The 15,376-nt window shown below is 42.4% G+C and overlaps 2 protein-coding genes across 4 annotated transcripts in view; one reads left to right on the forward strand and one right to left on the reverse strand.

Moving 5' to 3' along the window:
• KCTD9 (potassium channel tetramerization domain containing 9) overlaps window positions 1-7,870 on the reverse strand; it is a 30,175-nt gene extending 22,305 nt beyond the window's left edge. The window contains exon 1 of the mRNA XM_003823560.5: window positions 7,588-7,870. Within this exon, the coding sequence (XP_003823608.1) occupies window positions 7,588-7,635 (48 nt within the window). The 5' untranslated portion in view covers window positions 7,636-7,870. The remainder of the gene's footprint in view (window positions 1-7,587) is intronic.
• Window positions 7,354-15,376, forward strand: part of CDCA2 (cell division cycle associated 2) — a 50,155-nt gene continuing 42,132 nt past the window's right edge. The window contains exons 1-4 of one of the 3 annotated variants that reach the window (XM_055116375.2): window positions 7,354-8,251; window positions 9,629-9,689; window positions 9,776-9,946; window positions 11,439-11,593. In XM_055116375.2, the coding sequence (XP_054972350.2) occupies window positions 9,629-9,689; window positions 9,776-9,946; window positions 11,439-11,593 (387 nt within the window). In that variant the 5' untranslated portion in view covers window positions 7,354-8,251. Of the gene's footprint in view, window positions 8,863-9,628; window positions 9,690-9,775; window positions 9,947-11,438; window positions 11,594-15,376 lie in introns of all 3 variants that reach the window. The other 2 variants (XM_003823558.5, XM_003823559.6) reach the window with 2 other exon arrangements.

Here is a 15,376-nt window from a genome sequence, read left to right on the forward strand (position 1 = left end):
AAGACCAGCCTGGCCAACATGGTAAAACCGTGCCACCACGCCCAGCTAATTTTTGTATTTTTAGTAGAGACGGGGTTTCACCATGTTGGCCAGGAGGGTGTCAATCTCTTGACCTCGTGATCCAACCGCCTCAGCCTCCCAAAGTGCTGGGATTATAGGCATGAGCCACCACACCCTGCTAAGTGTTTTGCTTTATTTTGTTTGTTTTCCAAATTTGTTACAATGAACCTATATTACTTTTGTAATAAGGGGGGAAGTTTTAATTTATTTTAAGGTCTCCATAGCTCCAGATACTAGTTCTATAAATAAAATTATTTTAGCAGTTTGCAATCAGGCAGTTAACAATTTCCTTTAAGTGAAATAACCAAAGGGTGGTCAATTAGAGAAAACAGAATTAAAATTAATACGAAGAATCTTATAGTTCTAGAAATTTGAAAATTTCCCTTAAGTTGGGCCAATATACTTGTTTTCACTTGGAGGGCTATTCTTGACGTTTGTTTTCCAACTAATCATTCGCACATACTAACAATACCATACAAATAAAAAGGAGTTATGTTGCAATACTAATATTCAAATATGGAAAATCTCTGTATTTTAAACTAATTAGAAACCAGGTTTTAAAATATATATATCAACATAAATTTGTCATACATATGGAAAAGATGATTAAGTTACGGAGAAAGTTGCAAACAGACTGGCACATGCATTCTTCTTTATATAACTCTTTTGAGAAAGAGGAACAATAAAAATCTTGTATATCATGGACATAAGCTCCAGTTAGTATATACTAAGATTGTTTTTGTCCTCATACTGAGCCAAATAAATCATAAAATGATAGTGCTTACAAAGGTCATTTGCTTTGTATGTGTTATCTCCACCATGTGGGCCTGATGTTTCCATGTCACTGGGATTATCTACCTTAACAACTTAGGCCCTAAGAATAGAAGCATTTTACATTTATTGAGAAGCATGTCTATTAAAGTTCATGATGTCTGTATTATACTACTTTTCAGAGTCAATTATTTTTAAATTTCAGATCCCATGACAAGTGAAAGCTGCCTATGAGTTGGAGAGTAAATGGAACACCATGCCTAGTACGATTGGCTAGTTTTAATTTGCCTTTAAACACCATTTTCAAATTGTAACCTGTATTATTTAAATTTAAAAATTAAAACCTGCACATGCACGTAAAATATTTTTTTCTTTTATACCCACAAGATTTATTACATAATACACAATAAATACACAAGTATTTGTGTATTTGAATTCAACTTTTATTGCCACTTTAATCAATCCTAATAAAGTATCAAAAACAATTTACCATATCACTAAATATTTTCTAATCTGGCTGTCTGCCTGGATCCTAAAGGTCCAATAAAAAAATTAATTTGCAAAAAGTCGTTATGATAAATACACAAGTATTTATTGTGCATTATGTAATATACAATACACATAAATTGTTGAATTTATGCAGGCTGATTTACCCAACAAAACCACTAATCACCACTAGTAACTAAATATAGAACTCAATTTTCTCTACCTATACTTTTAGTCAAATACATTTTAAATATTTACATGATCTTATTCTTTAAAAGATGAGATAATTAAAAAAAAGATGAGATAATTAACTCTAAGGTGAAAAAAGAAAATTTTAAAATGGAAAATACTGGTAATATCAAGTGTTGGAGTGGATGTGGACCAATAGGGAAGATTTATGCAATGGTGGTGGGAATATAAATTACTGCAATGACTTTGAAAAACAATCTGGCATTATTTTGCAAAACTGAATATTTACATATTCTAACACCCAATAATTACAACTATGTGTCTATACCTTAGAGTGGTGGTTCTCAAATGTGTGATCCTGTCACCTGCAGCATCTGAACCACATTTCACCTGCAAATTAAAAATGTACATTCCTACCCCACCCCAGACCTACTGAATATTAATCTTTGGGGATGAAGTCCAGCAGTTTTCTCAAGTCCTCCTCCTCCTCCAAGTGACTCTGATGCATGCTAAAGTTTGATAACTACCTCCCTAGAAAAATGCTTGCTGCTGTGTGCCAGGATACATATACAGAAATATTCATGACAGCACTGTCAATTTAACAACAAAATATAAAGAAAATAAACAACCTAATGTCCACTGACAGGAATATCATGGTAGTATTTGTATAACAGGTACTTTAATAAAGCAGTAAAAATGAATAAATTATCACTATGTCAGATATTATGGTTGGAAGAGAATTATACTGAACGAAAAAAGCAAGGACTGGCCTGGCATGATGGCTCATGCCTGTAGTCGCAGCACCTTGGGAGACTGAGGAAGGAGGACTGCTTGAGGCCAGGAGTTTGAGACCAGTCTGGGCAATATAGGAAGACACTGTCTCCACAAAAAACTATATACAGTACAATATCAATTTGAGATACAGTATGTCCCAAAGCTGATTTTTTAAAAATGTAACTTAGTGGCTAGGCAGAGTGGCTCACGCCTGTAATCCCAGTACTTTGGGCGGCTGAGGCGGGCAGATCAGGAGGTCAGCCGAGACCAGCCTGACCAACATGGTGAAACCCCATCTCTACTAAAAATACAAAAATTAGCTGGGAGTGGTGGCACGTGCCTGTAATTCCAGCTACTCAGGAGGCTGAGGCAGGAGAATCGCTTGAACCCAGGAGGCAGAGGTTGCAGTGAGCCAAGATCGCGCCACTGCACTCTAGGCTGGGTGACAGTGCGAGACTCTGTCTCAAAAAAAAAAAGGTGAGGGCCGGGCACGGTGGCTCAAGCCTGTAATTCCAGCACTTTGGGAGGCTGAGGCTGGCGGATCACGAAGTCAGGAGTTTGAGACCAGCCTGGCCAATATGGTGAAACCCTGTCTCTACTAAAAACACAAAAATAGCCAGGTATGGTGGCGGGCGCCTGTAATCCCACCTACTTGGGAGGCTGAGGCAGGAGAATTGCTTGAACCCGGGAGGCGGAGGTTGTATTGAGCCAGAGATCGTGCCACTGCACTCCAACCTGGGCAACAGAGTGAGACTCCGACTCAAAAAAAAAAAAAAGGTAATTTAGTTATGCATATATATGTGACAAAACTATTTATTTAAAAACACACGGCAAAGAGAAAAACAAAACAGGAGAACAGGAACGTGGATAAACACATTATGTTATTGATAACATGCTACTTCTTGGGTTATCTGGCAGATTTACAGATGTTTGCTATATTATGTTCCTCTTAATTTTTATGTATATTCTTTATTGTATTCTTTTCTATGTATCAAATATATTAAGAAATGTTCAAGCTTAAAAAGTGGGCCCTCACTAGGTTCTTATTAATGTTTAGCCTTCAGAGGCAAAGGTTCACATAAATTTTCACCTTTCTCCAACTCTAACAACGTAATGGATTCAAACCTGGATACTTACTACTAACAACATATTTCTTTTTCATTCTTTGTTGTTGTTGTTGTTTTAGAGATGGGATCTCACTATGTTACCCAGGCTGGTCTTGAACTCCTGAACTCAAGCAATCCTCCCATCTCAGCCTCTCAAAGTGCTGGGATTACAGGCATGAGCCATTGTGCCTGCCCCCAACATGTTTCTGACCTAATACCAAAACCTGAAGAAAAGTTATTTCTTGGACCAAAAATGAAAACACGGTACAGAATGAAAGTATTTCCTACCCTGTTTGCCATGTTTGGCATGATGCCACATACTCAGAAGGCATTTACTAAGTGTTCACTGAATGAATGAATGAATGAATGATGAATTAATCAGTATACAAAAGGCCTAGGACTTGCACAGCTCATTATTGAATATTCTGAAGTAAAAAAAGCACTCTGTGTTCAAGACGTATAGAAACTCTGCACTGACATTAAGTTGCTCAGAAGCCACACACTGCATTCAGATGTGCAAGTCCCCGTTTCAATTTCCTTAATGCCAACTCTTACAGGGAATATTAAAAAGAATAACGAAAATGTTGAGGCACATGGAAAAAGGATGACAGGTACAACATAACTGACTCTTTCGGAGCAGTTTTAAAAAACAAAAAAAAACCCCTCAAAATTTAAACCAAAGATTCCAGTGATTAGAACTAAGGCCTTCAAATGTTTCTGACCACACACCCCATTGGTAACATACTTTTGGGCATGTACTCAAACATCTGTATATTTATGTATTTATGAACTACATTCCACTGTTAGAAAGTACATGTTTTCCCAAATGATGAGGACTTTCAGTGACTCAGACTATGAATTAGCCACTAAGAATCTCCTAAATATTTATCATTAAATTTAGTGAAATTCTGCCAAATACAGGATTGACTTTAAACATTAAAATAAGCCGGGCATGGTGGCTCACGCCTGTAATCCTAGCACTTTGGGAAGCCAAGGCAGGTGGATCACATGAGGTCAAGAGTTCAGGATCAGCCTGGCCAACATGGTGAAAACCGTCTCTACTAAAAATACAAAAATTAGCAGGGCATGGTGGCAAGCCCCTGTAATCCCAGCTACGCAAGAGGCTGAGTTAGGAGAATCGCTTGAACCTGGGGGGCAGAGGTTGCAGTGAGCTGAGATCACGCCACTTCACTCCAGCCTGGGCGGAAGAGCAAAACTCCGTCTCAAAAAATAATAATAATAATAAATAAATAAATAAATAAAAGTAAAAAACAAACACCAAAAAAATCAGAAAAGATAAAAATCTGAAGCCATTTGTCTTCATGCCCTAGAACGTATTTCTAAATATCTTGCTAACTAGGATGACTCATCCTATCAATGGCTAATATTTCAAAGAATAACATACACTTAGGGAGAGGCTGATTATTAATAGCAATTAATAAATAGGACTTCAAATATTCTTCTTTAAAACTCAGCACTGTTTCAACTTCTCAGGTCCAAAGAGACCCACTCTTTTTTTTAGTCTCATGGTTTATACATACTAGGAGAAGTGGCAGCTTCTGCCATTTCCTCATTGTTTACTTGTGCTTGCATAATTAATACTGTCTCAAGCTGCAGTTTCTTTGAAGTAATCCTTTAAGATCACTTGGCATTTTGGTGATGGTTAATTTGGTTAAAACTAGATATAAATCTTAATGTGCCAGTTGTAAGCTTCCATATCACAATGTCAATGACAACCAATCCGTGAAGAAGACACTATTAACCTTTTCACATGTGAAGGCCGTCCCTTCTTACAGGAGACCTGAGACCAGCTGAATGTTCAGTGACTGGAGGCACCTGTGTCTTTCTAGATCGGAAAAATCAAGTTTTCACATTATTTTATATTTTTAAGTGTAAGATATAAACAAAAGGTATATTTCTTCCTGACCTCCAATAAATCGTCTTGGACACTGTCTGTGGTGTGTCATCTCACTCCAGAAACCACAGTTTAGAGAATGCATAGCCCTCTCTCCAACGTCAAATACGTCCACCACTAGTTACATTCATTCAATACACAGACAATTCCTGGCGAGCATATACCACAGCACCTTGGAAGAATTCTGTGCCTCTCCACGCCCTTCCCCAGGCTTCATAGTCTCACAGTCTGGTAACTACTAAACAAGCTATGAGAGGGAAACTTACTTGAAAAAACAGAGATTATTCTTATAACCAGGAAACAAAAGCAGAAGCGAGGTAAAGGAGATAAAGTAAGTGGTACAGATATTCCAACTGGTGGATGGGAAATCAAATTCTATTCTATTTGAGTAGCACTTTTCCCAGCTTATTCTTAATGAACATTCATGTCATGATCATGCCAATCCAATTAGTCACTTTATATATAAAAATGCAAGCTGTTATGTATTATGCAGCTCTTTTGTCAAATAAGAATAATTATAAATTTTTTTAATCAACTGAAGGGAGAGAAAACACTGCCAACGTCTTAGAATATGTTCATCAGCTGAGCAGTGAAGATCATGGCTTTGTTTCTTTTTATCTAGTACTCTCCAGTTTGGATTTTTACGTTGTAACATAAACATATTTATATTTAATTATTTGAGATGCATTTTCCCCAATCTTCTGAGATTCTCTAACAGAATATTTTTAAAGTAAATAAAATTTAAATCCAAGAATCTAATCTAGTCAAAACTAGATAGCTTAAAAAAAAAAATCCGTGTGAACAACAATATGGAAAGACCAACTCAGTTAATTTTTGACAACAAAATTGAGTGGATTTGGGAGAGATTTAGAGCAAAAATATTTATGACTAGGTTTAAATATTTGTCTTCCATGAGTAACATAGCAGAGATACTGCATTAAAAAGGTCAACCAGAAGTTTGTTTTTGAGAAATATTACCAATTTTGAACATACTAAATCTTTCTTAGAGTAACAACATACGTTTTAGATAACAGGTAGTAGCTAAGTACAGAACAGGTTTAGAAAAAGTTAATAGTGATGAGAAATGTAAACTTCGTGAACATATTTTCGGGGTAGCATTCATGATAACTCAAGAACTCGAATTTATACCAATTCTGTTTTTAAATGAGTATTAAATCTCTAAGACCAAAAGAACGTAAAATTATAGCCAACAAACCACACTCTGGTTCGAATTTTCGGAGCATGTTTACTCTACACTGAATAATCGGAAAGCCATTTTTAATGCCACTGGACAATTTCACTATTTAAAAATTTACAGTGTTCCCCGAATGTGCAGGCAGCAGAGTATTTTGGCAACCAACACAGCGAGACCCATTTACCTTTACCTTAGACTCGTAAAGGCTGAGTTACTTCTAGGTATCATTTAGCAACGCAATAAATGTCTGCCTCGAACAGTGAAAATTTCCCAAAGGAGCAGAACAACTTTCATGGGTGGGGCAAAAGGCTGGGAAGGAAGAGAATTCGTTTTGGCTTGCTCCAGCGCTGGAAGAACACTTAGCACCACACCCTCCGCAAAGGCCTAACACAGCAAAGGCGACTGTCAAATCGATCCCTTTTGGGTCTGCTGTACCCGTCCTCTAGGGAATCAAAATAAGGCAAAATAATAAAAAGAGTACAGAGAAGTTTGGCGGCGGCGGGGCGTGGGGGCTTGAGGCATCTCAGAGAGGAGGGCAAAAATCAACAAGAAAATGCCCCCATTTTAAAAATCCTGTCTGCGACCTCGGATGGGAGAAGATTTTGTTTATCCACGGGCAGTTTACTTCTGTCTCCCTGACCCATCTCCACAGGCTCTGGTGCTCGCCGCCACTTTCCGAGCAGATCATTACTCAGCACCGGAGCCGGCGCGCCTCCTCCCGCAGGCGGGAGCGGGGTCTCGGGGAGAAGCGGGAAGAGGCGCGACCGCCCGGGCGCCCAGGTGACCGCGGCCCTCCCCGCGCCCCCATCCCCGCGCCCCCCGCACCGCGCATCCGGGAGACCCGGAGCCCCCGGGCCGAACCGCGCCGGCCCCCAGGCAGCTGAGGCACTGAAGGGCAGGCTCGGGCACGGGGGTCCTGAGGGTCGGGAGGAGGCCGCGGGGACCCTGTGCTGTCCCCGAGCGCCCCCAGCCCGCGCACGCCCACCTCCCAGCCCCTCTACCCAACTTCACCGCTGCCCCGCCAGCCGGTTCCGCACCGTCCGCCCTCGCCCCGACCCCCGGCCCGCCGCGCCCCCTCACGCCCCCGTTACCTTTCCGTTCTTGGGGCTGCCGTTCAGGAACAGGGTCACCCGCCTCATCGCGCTGCCCCCGCTGGGTCCTGAGTGAGCCGCCACCCTCCCACCTGGTCCTCCTCCCACCTTTTTCTCCTCCCGCCCTTCCCCTCCCTCCACCCACTCGGATTCGCCTCCCTTCGCCACCTTCCTGTCCTTGGGGACACACCACACGCACGCACTCTGTCCCACACCCAGGGTTCGGCCGGTCCTCCTTCCCACCCCGCCCCTAGGCTCCTCAGCCTGCCTGGGGCCCTTCCCCCACCTCTCCGAGACTGACACTCTGCCGTACCAACCAACCCGCGTCACCGGACAGAGTCCAGCCAATCAGCACCCAGTATCGGGCGGGCTCTGGCTAACCTAGCCGGGACGGAGGGAGGGAAGAGACGCTGAAGGCTAGTAGACGGGAAGGGGCATCAGCCAATCAGAGAGGCTCCTGGAGCCGGACGGCGGCTTCCAGCGTTACTGAGCAGGCGCACCCTCTAGTTTAGGTAGCGCTTATCTGCATACGAGGGCGGGGTCTAGGGAAAGGAGGTGGAGCGCTGAAAGGGACCCAAGCACCAGTCAGCCCCTCCTCCAGCGTTAGCCCCGCCCACAAGCCGGCCCAGCTAGGAAACGGCTGCGGTAGGGACGGACTGATTGGGTAAGAGCCAGCTCGTCGCTCTGTTAGGATTGGTTGAATGAGTCTTTTCGAAGTTTGCAGCATCCAATAGAAAGGTGGGAGGCGGAGTTAAAGAGCTAAGAGAAGCGTTACTCCGCGAGACTCTCCTGAAAAGTAGTCCCCGAGGTCACAAGGCAGTGGCAGGTGTCTGTAGTCCTCGGGTTGACTGCAGCTCGCGGTGGTCCCTCTCCGAGCCCAGAAAGCCACTCCAGTGCCGAGGGAGAGGCCTGGGAGCGCTCGGAGTGTGCGCGGACTGGAGAAGGGGGAGGTGGCGGAGTGATTCGTAGAGTAAATTCGGCACCGAGGGGCGGGGTCGGGGATTTGAATCGGTCGGCGGGCGGAGGAGGCGGGTGGAGGAGGCTGCCGGGCAGAGCGCAGGCCAGGATCAGCGCGGGCTGTGAGTCCAGGTCAGCCGCCGGGACCTCGGGCTCCGGGTTCGAAGAGCGGCTCCCGGCTGCGGGTGCTTTGCCAGGAGAGCCCTTCCGGACAGAGGAGCCGGGGTCTGGAAGGAGCGTACGACGCGACGCTCGCCTGCCACGGGGCTCTGGGAGTAAGCCTGTCTGCCTGGCGGGCCTTCAGGTGCGGCGTGAGAGGTAGGATTGCATCCGCGCTGCCACGGGGCTGTTTCTCCGGGGCATTTCTAGGCACTTTGTTCGGCTTACCCTGCAGCACAGAATTAGTACTCCTGTCAGGAGCTGCTCTGGGTGACCAGGAGTGCATCCGGACCTGTTGAGAGAATTTCTGGAAATGGACAGAGCTGCGTCTTGAGAGGGGTACCCTTATGATTCAGGTTTTCGCTACGGTTGAAAAGCCATGGCTTATCCTTTGGGGTCTGCTTTGGTGCCTGAACAGCAGTTTTCTCCATTTCTTTCTGTTTAATTTGGCATTAAAAGTACGCGCTTAGAGTAGAAGAATGGTTAGCACAGGCTGGGAAGTGTATTGGGGATGGATGGGAAGGAAGTGGAGATGGTTAATAGGTAGAAAAACATAGAATGAATAAGATCTAGTATTTGCTAGCACAACAGGGTGGCGGTCCATAATTTAATTGTGCATTTAAACATGACAAAGTATAATTGGATTGTTTATAACAAAAAGGATAAATATTTGAGATAATGGCTACCTCATTTACTTTGATTTGATTATTACGAATTGCATGCCTGTATCAAAATATTTCACGTACCCCATAAATTATACATCTACTGTATACCCACAGAAATTAAAATAAAAAATGAAACCTGTGACGTGTGTTTCTATGCCAGTATGGACTGTATTACAATTCAGTCCTGAATAAGGTTCGTGATCGAATCACGTTCATCTTGCTGGTGGGGTTATTTTTCATTGTTTTTCTTCACCTCTTAGATGGATGCCAATTCAAAAGACAAGCCCCCTGAAACCAAGGAGTCTGCAATGAATAATGCTGGTATGTGATGATCTGCTGTCTCCTTGTGAAGTTGAAGGTTTAGACAGAGAGTTGTCCTCACCCCTACAATATGTCGTCCGTTTCAGGAAATGCCTCTTTCATTTTGGGAACTGGGAAGATTGTGACTCCTCAGAAGCATGCGGAATTACCTCCTAATCCTTGCACACCAGATACTTTTAAATCACCTTTGAACTTTTCCACAGTAACCGTAGAGCAATTGGGAATTACACCTGAAAGCTTTGTTAGGAACTCTGCAGGTAAGAAAAGTTGTCATTCTGTTGTAATGCTTTTCAAGTTTAAAAATAACTTTAATATAACTCAGCTTTATTTGTTTATACGTACTGTCATATTTTAGGTACCTAAATTGCCTACTCTGCAAACTTGCTTCTTCAGAGAGACTTCTGTGCACATGCAGAGTTCATTTAGCATAGCAGGGATCACGGAATCGCAGGGCACCCAGCATGATAATGTTCCCAAGTCAGAGTCGTGCTTGATGCCAATACTAGAAAATAATGTGTGTGTGAGTCACTTTTTGACCTGTCACCTAGGATACAGGAGGGTGTATGATATGAATAGTAATAATGCATTTTGTTTTCATTTATGGCAAAAATAAGAGAAAGTTTAAGAGCAATTAAGAAAATATAATACTGAAAGAGCAGGATGTACCTCCTTTAACAATCACAAACAGGGTTGGGCTCAGTGGCTCAAGCCCGTAATCCCAGCACTTTGGGAGGCCGAGGCAGGCAGATCACCGGAGGTCAGGAGTTCGAGACCAGCCTGACCAACATAGAGAAACCTCGTCTCTACTAAAAATACAAAATTAGCCGGGCGTGGTGGTGCATGCCTGTAATCCCAGCTACTCAGGAGTTTGAGGCAGGAGAATCGCTTGAACCCGGGAGGCAGAGGTTACCGTGAGTCGAAATCGCACCATTGCATTCCAGCCTGGGCAACAAGAGTGAAACTCTGTCTCCAAAAAAAAAAAAAAAACACAAACAGAAGATTGATTCTGGCTAATGTCCTTCGAGCAGTAGAAATGAAGTTTACTTGTGAAGTCTGACTTAGATGGAAAAGAAGGAAATACTATATGAGAATGGAATTGGATCAGAGAATAGCATTTAGAATTGGAGGATAATGGAAGTCTTGAATATCACAGGGCACTAGACCAGGTAGTACATAAGACAAGGCGAAAGTGGCACGCCACCCTAACTTTCATTCTCAAGAACATCACTCTTAGACCTTTAAAAGGCTGGATTCGTTTTGTGTGCTTAGGCATATGTCCAAAATTCAGGGTAGTGCTGATGGTAGGTATCAGAAAGAAACAATCATCTTGAAGAATTAAGAACCTGAGACTGCATGTACCTAGGTGGAGATCTTACCTTTCAGTTGCTGGGGATAAAACTGACTTATTTAGAAAAAGAAAAATACTGAGTCAAAAGCAAAAGCCATCTGTGTGTAGGAAATAAGAAACAAAAATGAAAACTTAAAACGTGTTCATGTATTTATTCAACAACTTTTAATAACTGTTCTATGTACCAGGCACTGTTCTAGGAGCATAGACTAAGTCAGCAGACAAAAAGATTCCTCTTCCACTGATTGTATATGAATGACTGTGCCAGTAACTCTCCACTGAGTTTTTTGTAGCACATGTTTATCATGTTTTCTCTCTCAGGCTGGTACATCACGAGTATTGGATGTGGTTACTGATGATTGCCTTGTTTTGTTCCAATTTATAAGAGAGTTTCATTACAGGAAAGTCATCATCCTACCTTAAAAAATGTAGACGACGTTCTGCAGTCGGTGCTCGGGGCTCTCCTGAAACAAACCATCTGATTCGTTTCATTGCTCGGCAGCAAAATATAAAGAATGCTAGGAAATCTCCTTTGGCACAAGATTCTCCTTCCCAGGTATGATTTTCTTCTAAGTTCTGTTGTGAATTCCGTTAATGAAGCTTTTGTGCTTTCTTTACACCTTCTAGTGCATCTGCTCTGTTTCAAATCTGGAGGGAGATTTTCTCTGTGTTTTAGAGAACATGCAGTTAGCGGCCGGGCGCGGTGGCTCACGCCTATAATCCCAGTACTCTGGGAGGCTGAGGCAGGCAGATCATTTGAGGTCAGGAGTTCGAGACCAGCCTGGCCAACATGGTGAAACCCCATCTCTACTAAAAATACGAAAATTAGCTGGGTGTGGTGGCAGGTGCCCGAAATTCCAGCTACTTGGAGGCTGAGGCACGAGAATTGCTTGAACCTGGGAGGCAGAGGTTGCATTGAGTCAAGATCATGCCACTATGTTCCAGTCTGGGCGACAGAGTGAGACTGTCTCAAAAAAAAAAAAAAAATGCAGTTAGCCTAAATGATGATGTTGACCATGGGTGATTTTTCTTTGTTTGCTTTGTTTTAGAGACAGGATCTCAGTTGCCCAGGCTGGAATGCACTGGTGCAATCATAGCCCACCGCAGCAATGAACTCCTGGGCTCAAGGAATCCTTCCACCTTAGCTTTCCAAGTAGCTGGAACTATAGGCATGTGCCACAGCAATGGGCTAATTATAAAAATTTTTTTTGTAGAGATGGGGCCTCACTATGTTGCCCAGGCTCGTTTTGAACTCCTGACCTTAAGCAATCCCTATCGAAGTGCTGGGGTTACAGGTGTGTGCCACAGTGCTCAACCCAAACGAGGGTATTTTTAGAGTTATGAGACCCTGGATAGAAATAGCTTTCTAGAGGAGCTTTTTATTTTATTTCTCAATTTTTTTTTTCTAGTTGAGATCTAGTTTTCTATGAGGTGAGGCACTACTACCTTTTTAAGAGCTTATCTCTAAGTTACTGACTTTTTCATGACTACTGTGTGTTGATGTATAGGGGCAAGGGTCTCCTGCACAAAATGTATTTGGGACAACCTTGTGGAGAGGAGCAGATTATTTATCTGCTGATGGGGATATATTTAGCTGTTTTTTCAAATTTTTATACATCCCCCTAAAAAGTCAGTTACAGTCTTGTGCTGCATAATGACATTTTGTTCAGTGATGGACTAAATATACAATGGTGGTCTCATAAGATAATAATGGAGCCAAAAAATTTCTAAGGCCTGGTGATGTAGCTCATAAAACATCATAAAACAATGCATTGCTCATGCATTTGTGGTGATGCTGGTGCAAACAGTTCTACGGTGCTGCCACTTGTATTAAAATCTAGCACAAAAGGTTACCTACAATACATAATACTTGATAGTCATAATGAATGACTGTTCCTGGTTTATACATTTACTATAGACTTTGTATCATGAATTTAAAGTGTACTCCTTCTACTGATTAAAAAAAAAAAAGGACCTTAATGTTGTACGTGTGTTGTGCTGGCAGCAGCCTCCTACGTTCTCCCTAATCCATTGGCTGTCCCACAGAGCAGTCAAGGAGAGGTATTCATTTAAAGTAGAAATCGAATCATTCACCCGGCTGCTCAGAATCTTCCCACGGCCTCCTGCGATCCCTTGAATTAAACCTACACCCCTTCCTGATGCCTTCGTACGCCCACTCTAGTCTCTCCCCATCTCCTTCCACTCACAGGGCACACTGGCTTTTCTGCCCCATCCTGTTTCCACTCAAGGCCTTGGCCCTTGTTCTTGGAGAGTACCTCCCTCCTGTGACATCTTCCCTTAGACCTCTTTCTCATTGTTTTGGCTTCAACTCAGATTTTACTAAAGATAGAGGTCTGTCCTGATTCTAGCTAAGCCAGCACTTTTAGGGACTCAGCCACATTCCTGATATTTCTTCTCAATAGCACCTCTTTTACCTGTAACTACGTTTATATGTTTTCAGAATTTCACTCTAAACAGTAATTTCCCTGGCTGGGTATGGTGGCTCACACTGTAATCCCAGAACTTTGAGAAGCAAAGGAGGGAGGATCGTTTGAAGCCAGGAGTTTGAGACCAGCCTGGGCAACATGACAAAACTCCGTCTCTACAGAAAAATTTTAAAAATGATCTGGGTGTGGTGGCACATGCCTGTAGTCCAAGCTATTTGCGAGGCTGAAGTTGGAGGATCGTTTGAGCCCAAGATATCGAGGCTGCAGTGAGCTGTGATTGTGCCACTGCACTCCAGCCTGGCTGATAGAGCAAGACCTTGTCTCAAATAAAAATAAAGTAATTTTCCCTAGATCCTGAGCCCCTCAAACAGTTTGTGGTGCATGGAAGGAAGGTTGTTGACTGACCGACACAATTCCTAAAACAAAAACATCAAAAAAGCAGTACATTTTGAATGTTTCATTTGCTTTGTATGTAAACATTGTTCTCCTTCTCCAGTAGAAAATAGAGAAAAAACAATTTTGACTAGAGAAACTTAAAAATTTTTTTAAGCAGCATTTCAAAGTGCTGCATGTTCCTAGGATATTAAATCTGCCCCTACCATGTTCAAATATGTGTGCAAAAAAAGCACATTCAAAGTAAATTGTATGAATTTGAGATCATCTTTTCCCTATTGTTCTATTAGATGAATTGACATAAGCCTTTTTTGAATATTATTGCTGTTTATGTCGTGAACGTTTGTGTCATCAAGCATATTTCAATGTAAAATGTTCTCATTATGTAATAGAGAATTTGCTTTATATTTAACTGGGAAGAGAATCAAATGTGTGAACAGATCACCATCAAACATGGCTTCACGATATGAACTGCTTTTTCTCCCTGTGATATATATATATTTTTTTCTGAGACCAAGCCTTGCTCTGTTCCGCAGCCTGAAGTACAGTGGCATGATCTCGGCCCATTGCAACCTCTACCTCCCAGGTTCAAGCGATTCTCCCACCTCAGCCTCCCACATAGCTGGGATTACAGGCATGCACCACCACGCCTGGTTAATTTTTGTATTTTTCGTAGAGACATGGTTTCACCATGTTAGCCAGGCTGGTCTCAAACTCCTGACCTCAAGTGATCCTCCCACCTTGGCCTCCCAAAATGCTGGGATTACATGCATGAGCCACTGTGCCCAGCCTACTCTGTATGATATCTTAAACAGAGGTAATTTTTACTTCACTTTTTGCCCATTGGTATAATTTTTAAAAATTGCCACAAACTTCATATCAGTGGAAATGTTAGTAGTCCAAGTAATAAAAAAAAATCTAGATAGAGAACTTCATTTGTAATTTAATTTTTATGTAAAGGGAACTCTCAATTTTTATATTACTTGTCTTTAACTGGCACTTCTATCCCTACTAATATAAATTTCATTTTATCAGTCTTTGGCTGGAACCCTGTTAACGGGGTTTCCAGAGAGCTTCTGTGCTTATACCATCAAACTTTGTATTTTAAGAGAATGGCTGGCTTTCAACCCTAAGAAGGAAATATCCTCCAGGTCCCATACAATCAGGAAAATTAGCTGGGAAGAGCCAAAAAGGAGAGCAATGCAAGTGTAGTATCTGAGCATGTATGGAACTTCTGTGTCTCGTTCTGGCCCCTGGGCTGGAGGGCATGTGTAGACTGGTGCTGAGTAGAAACAGCTTGGACTGAAGGAGGTATGCTGAGACTTACCTGTGACACAGGCACCATGCAGATGGCTTCCTATGGATACATCCGGCACAACATTTGGTAAAAATTGCAAATAGACAGGTTCCTCCTGTCCCTTTTTTGTTGCACCATCCCAGAGCGCAATGTTTTTTGGCACCTTCCATATAATCTTAGGCTGGCCTCTCAACATTTTTGT

The sequence above is a fragment of the Pan paniscus genome, chromosome 7, assembly GCF_029289425.2.
Source record: "Pan paniscus chromosome 7, NHGRI_mPanPan1-v2.0_pri, whole genome shotgun sequence".
NCBI classification, from domain to species: Eukaryota; Metazoa; Chordata; class Mammalia; order Primates; family Hominidae; genus Pan; species Pan paniscus.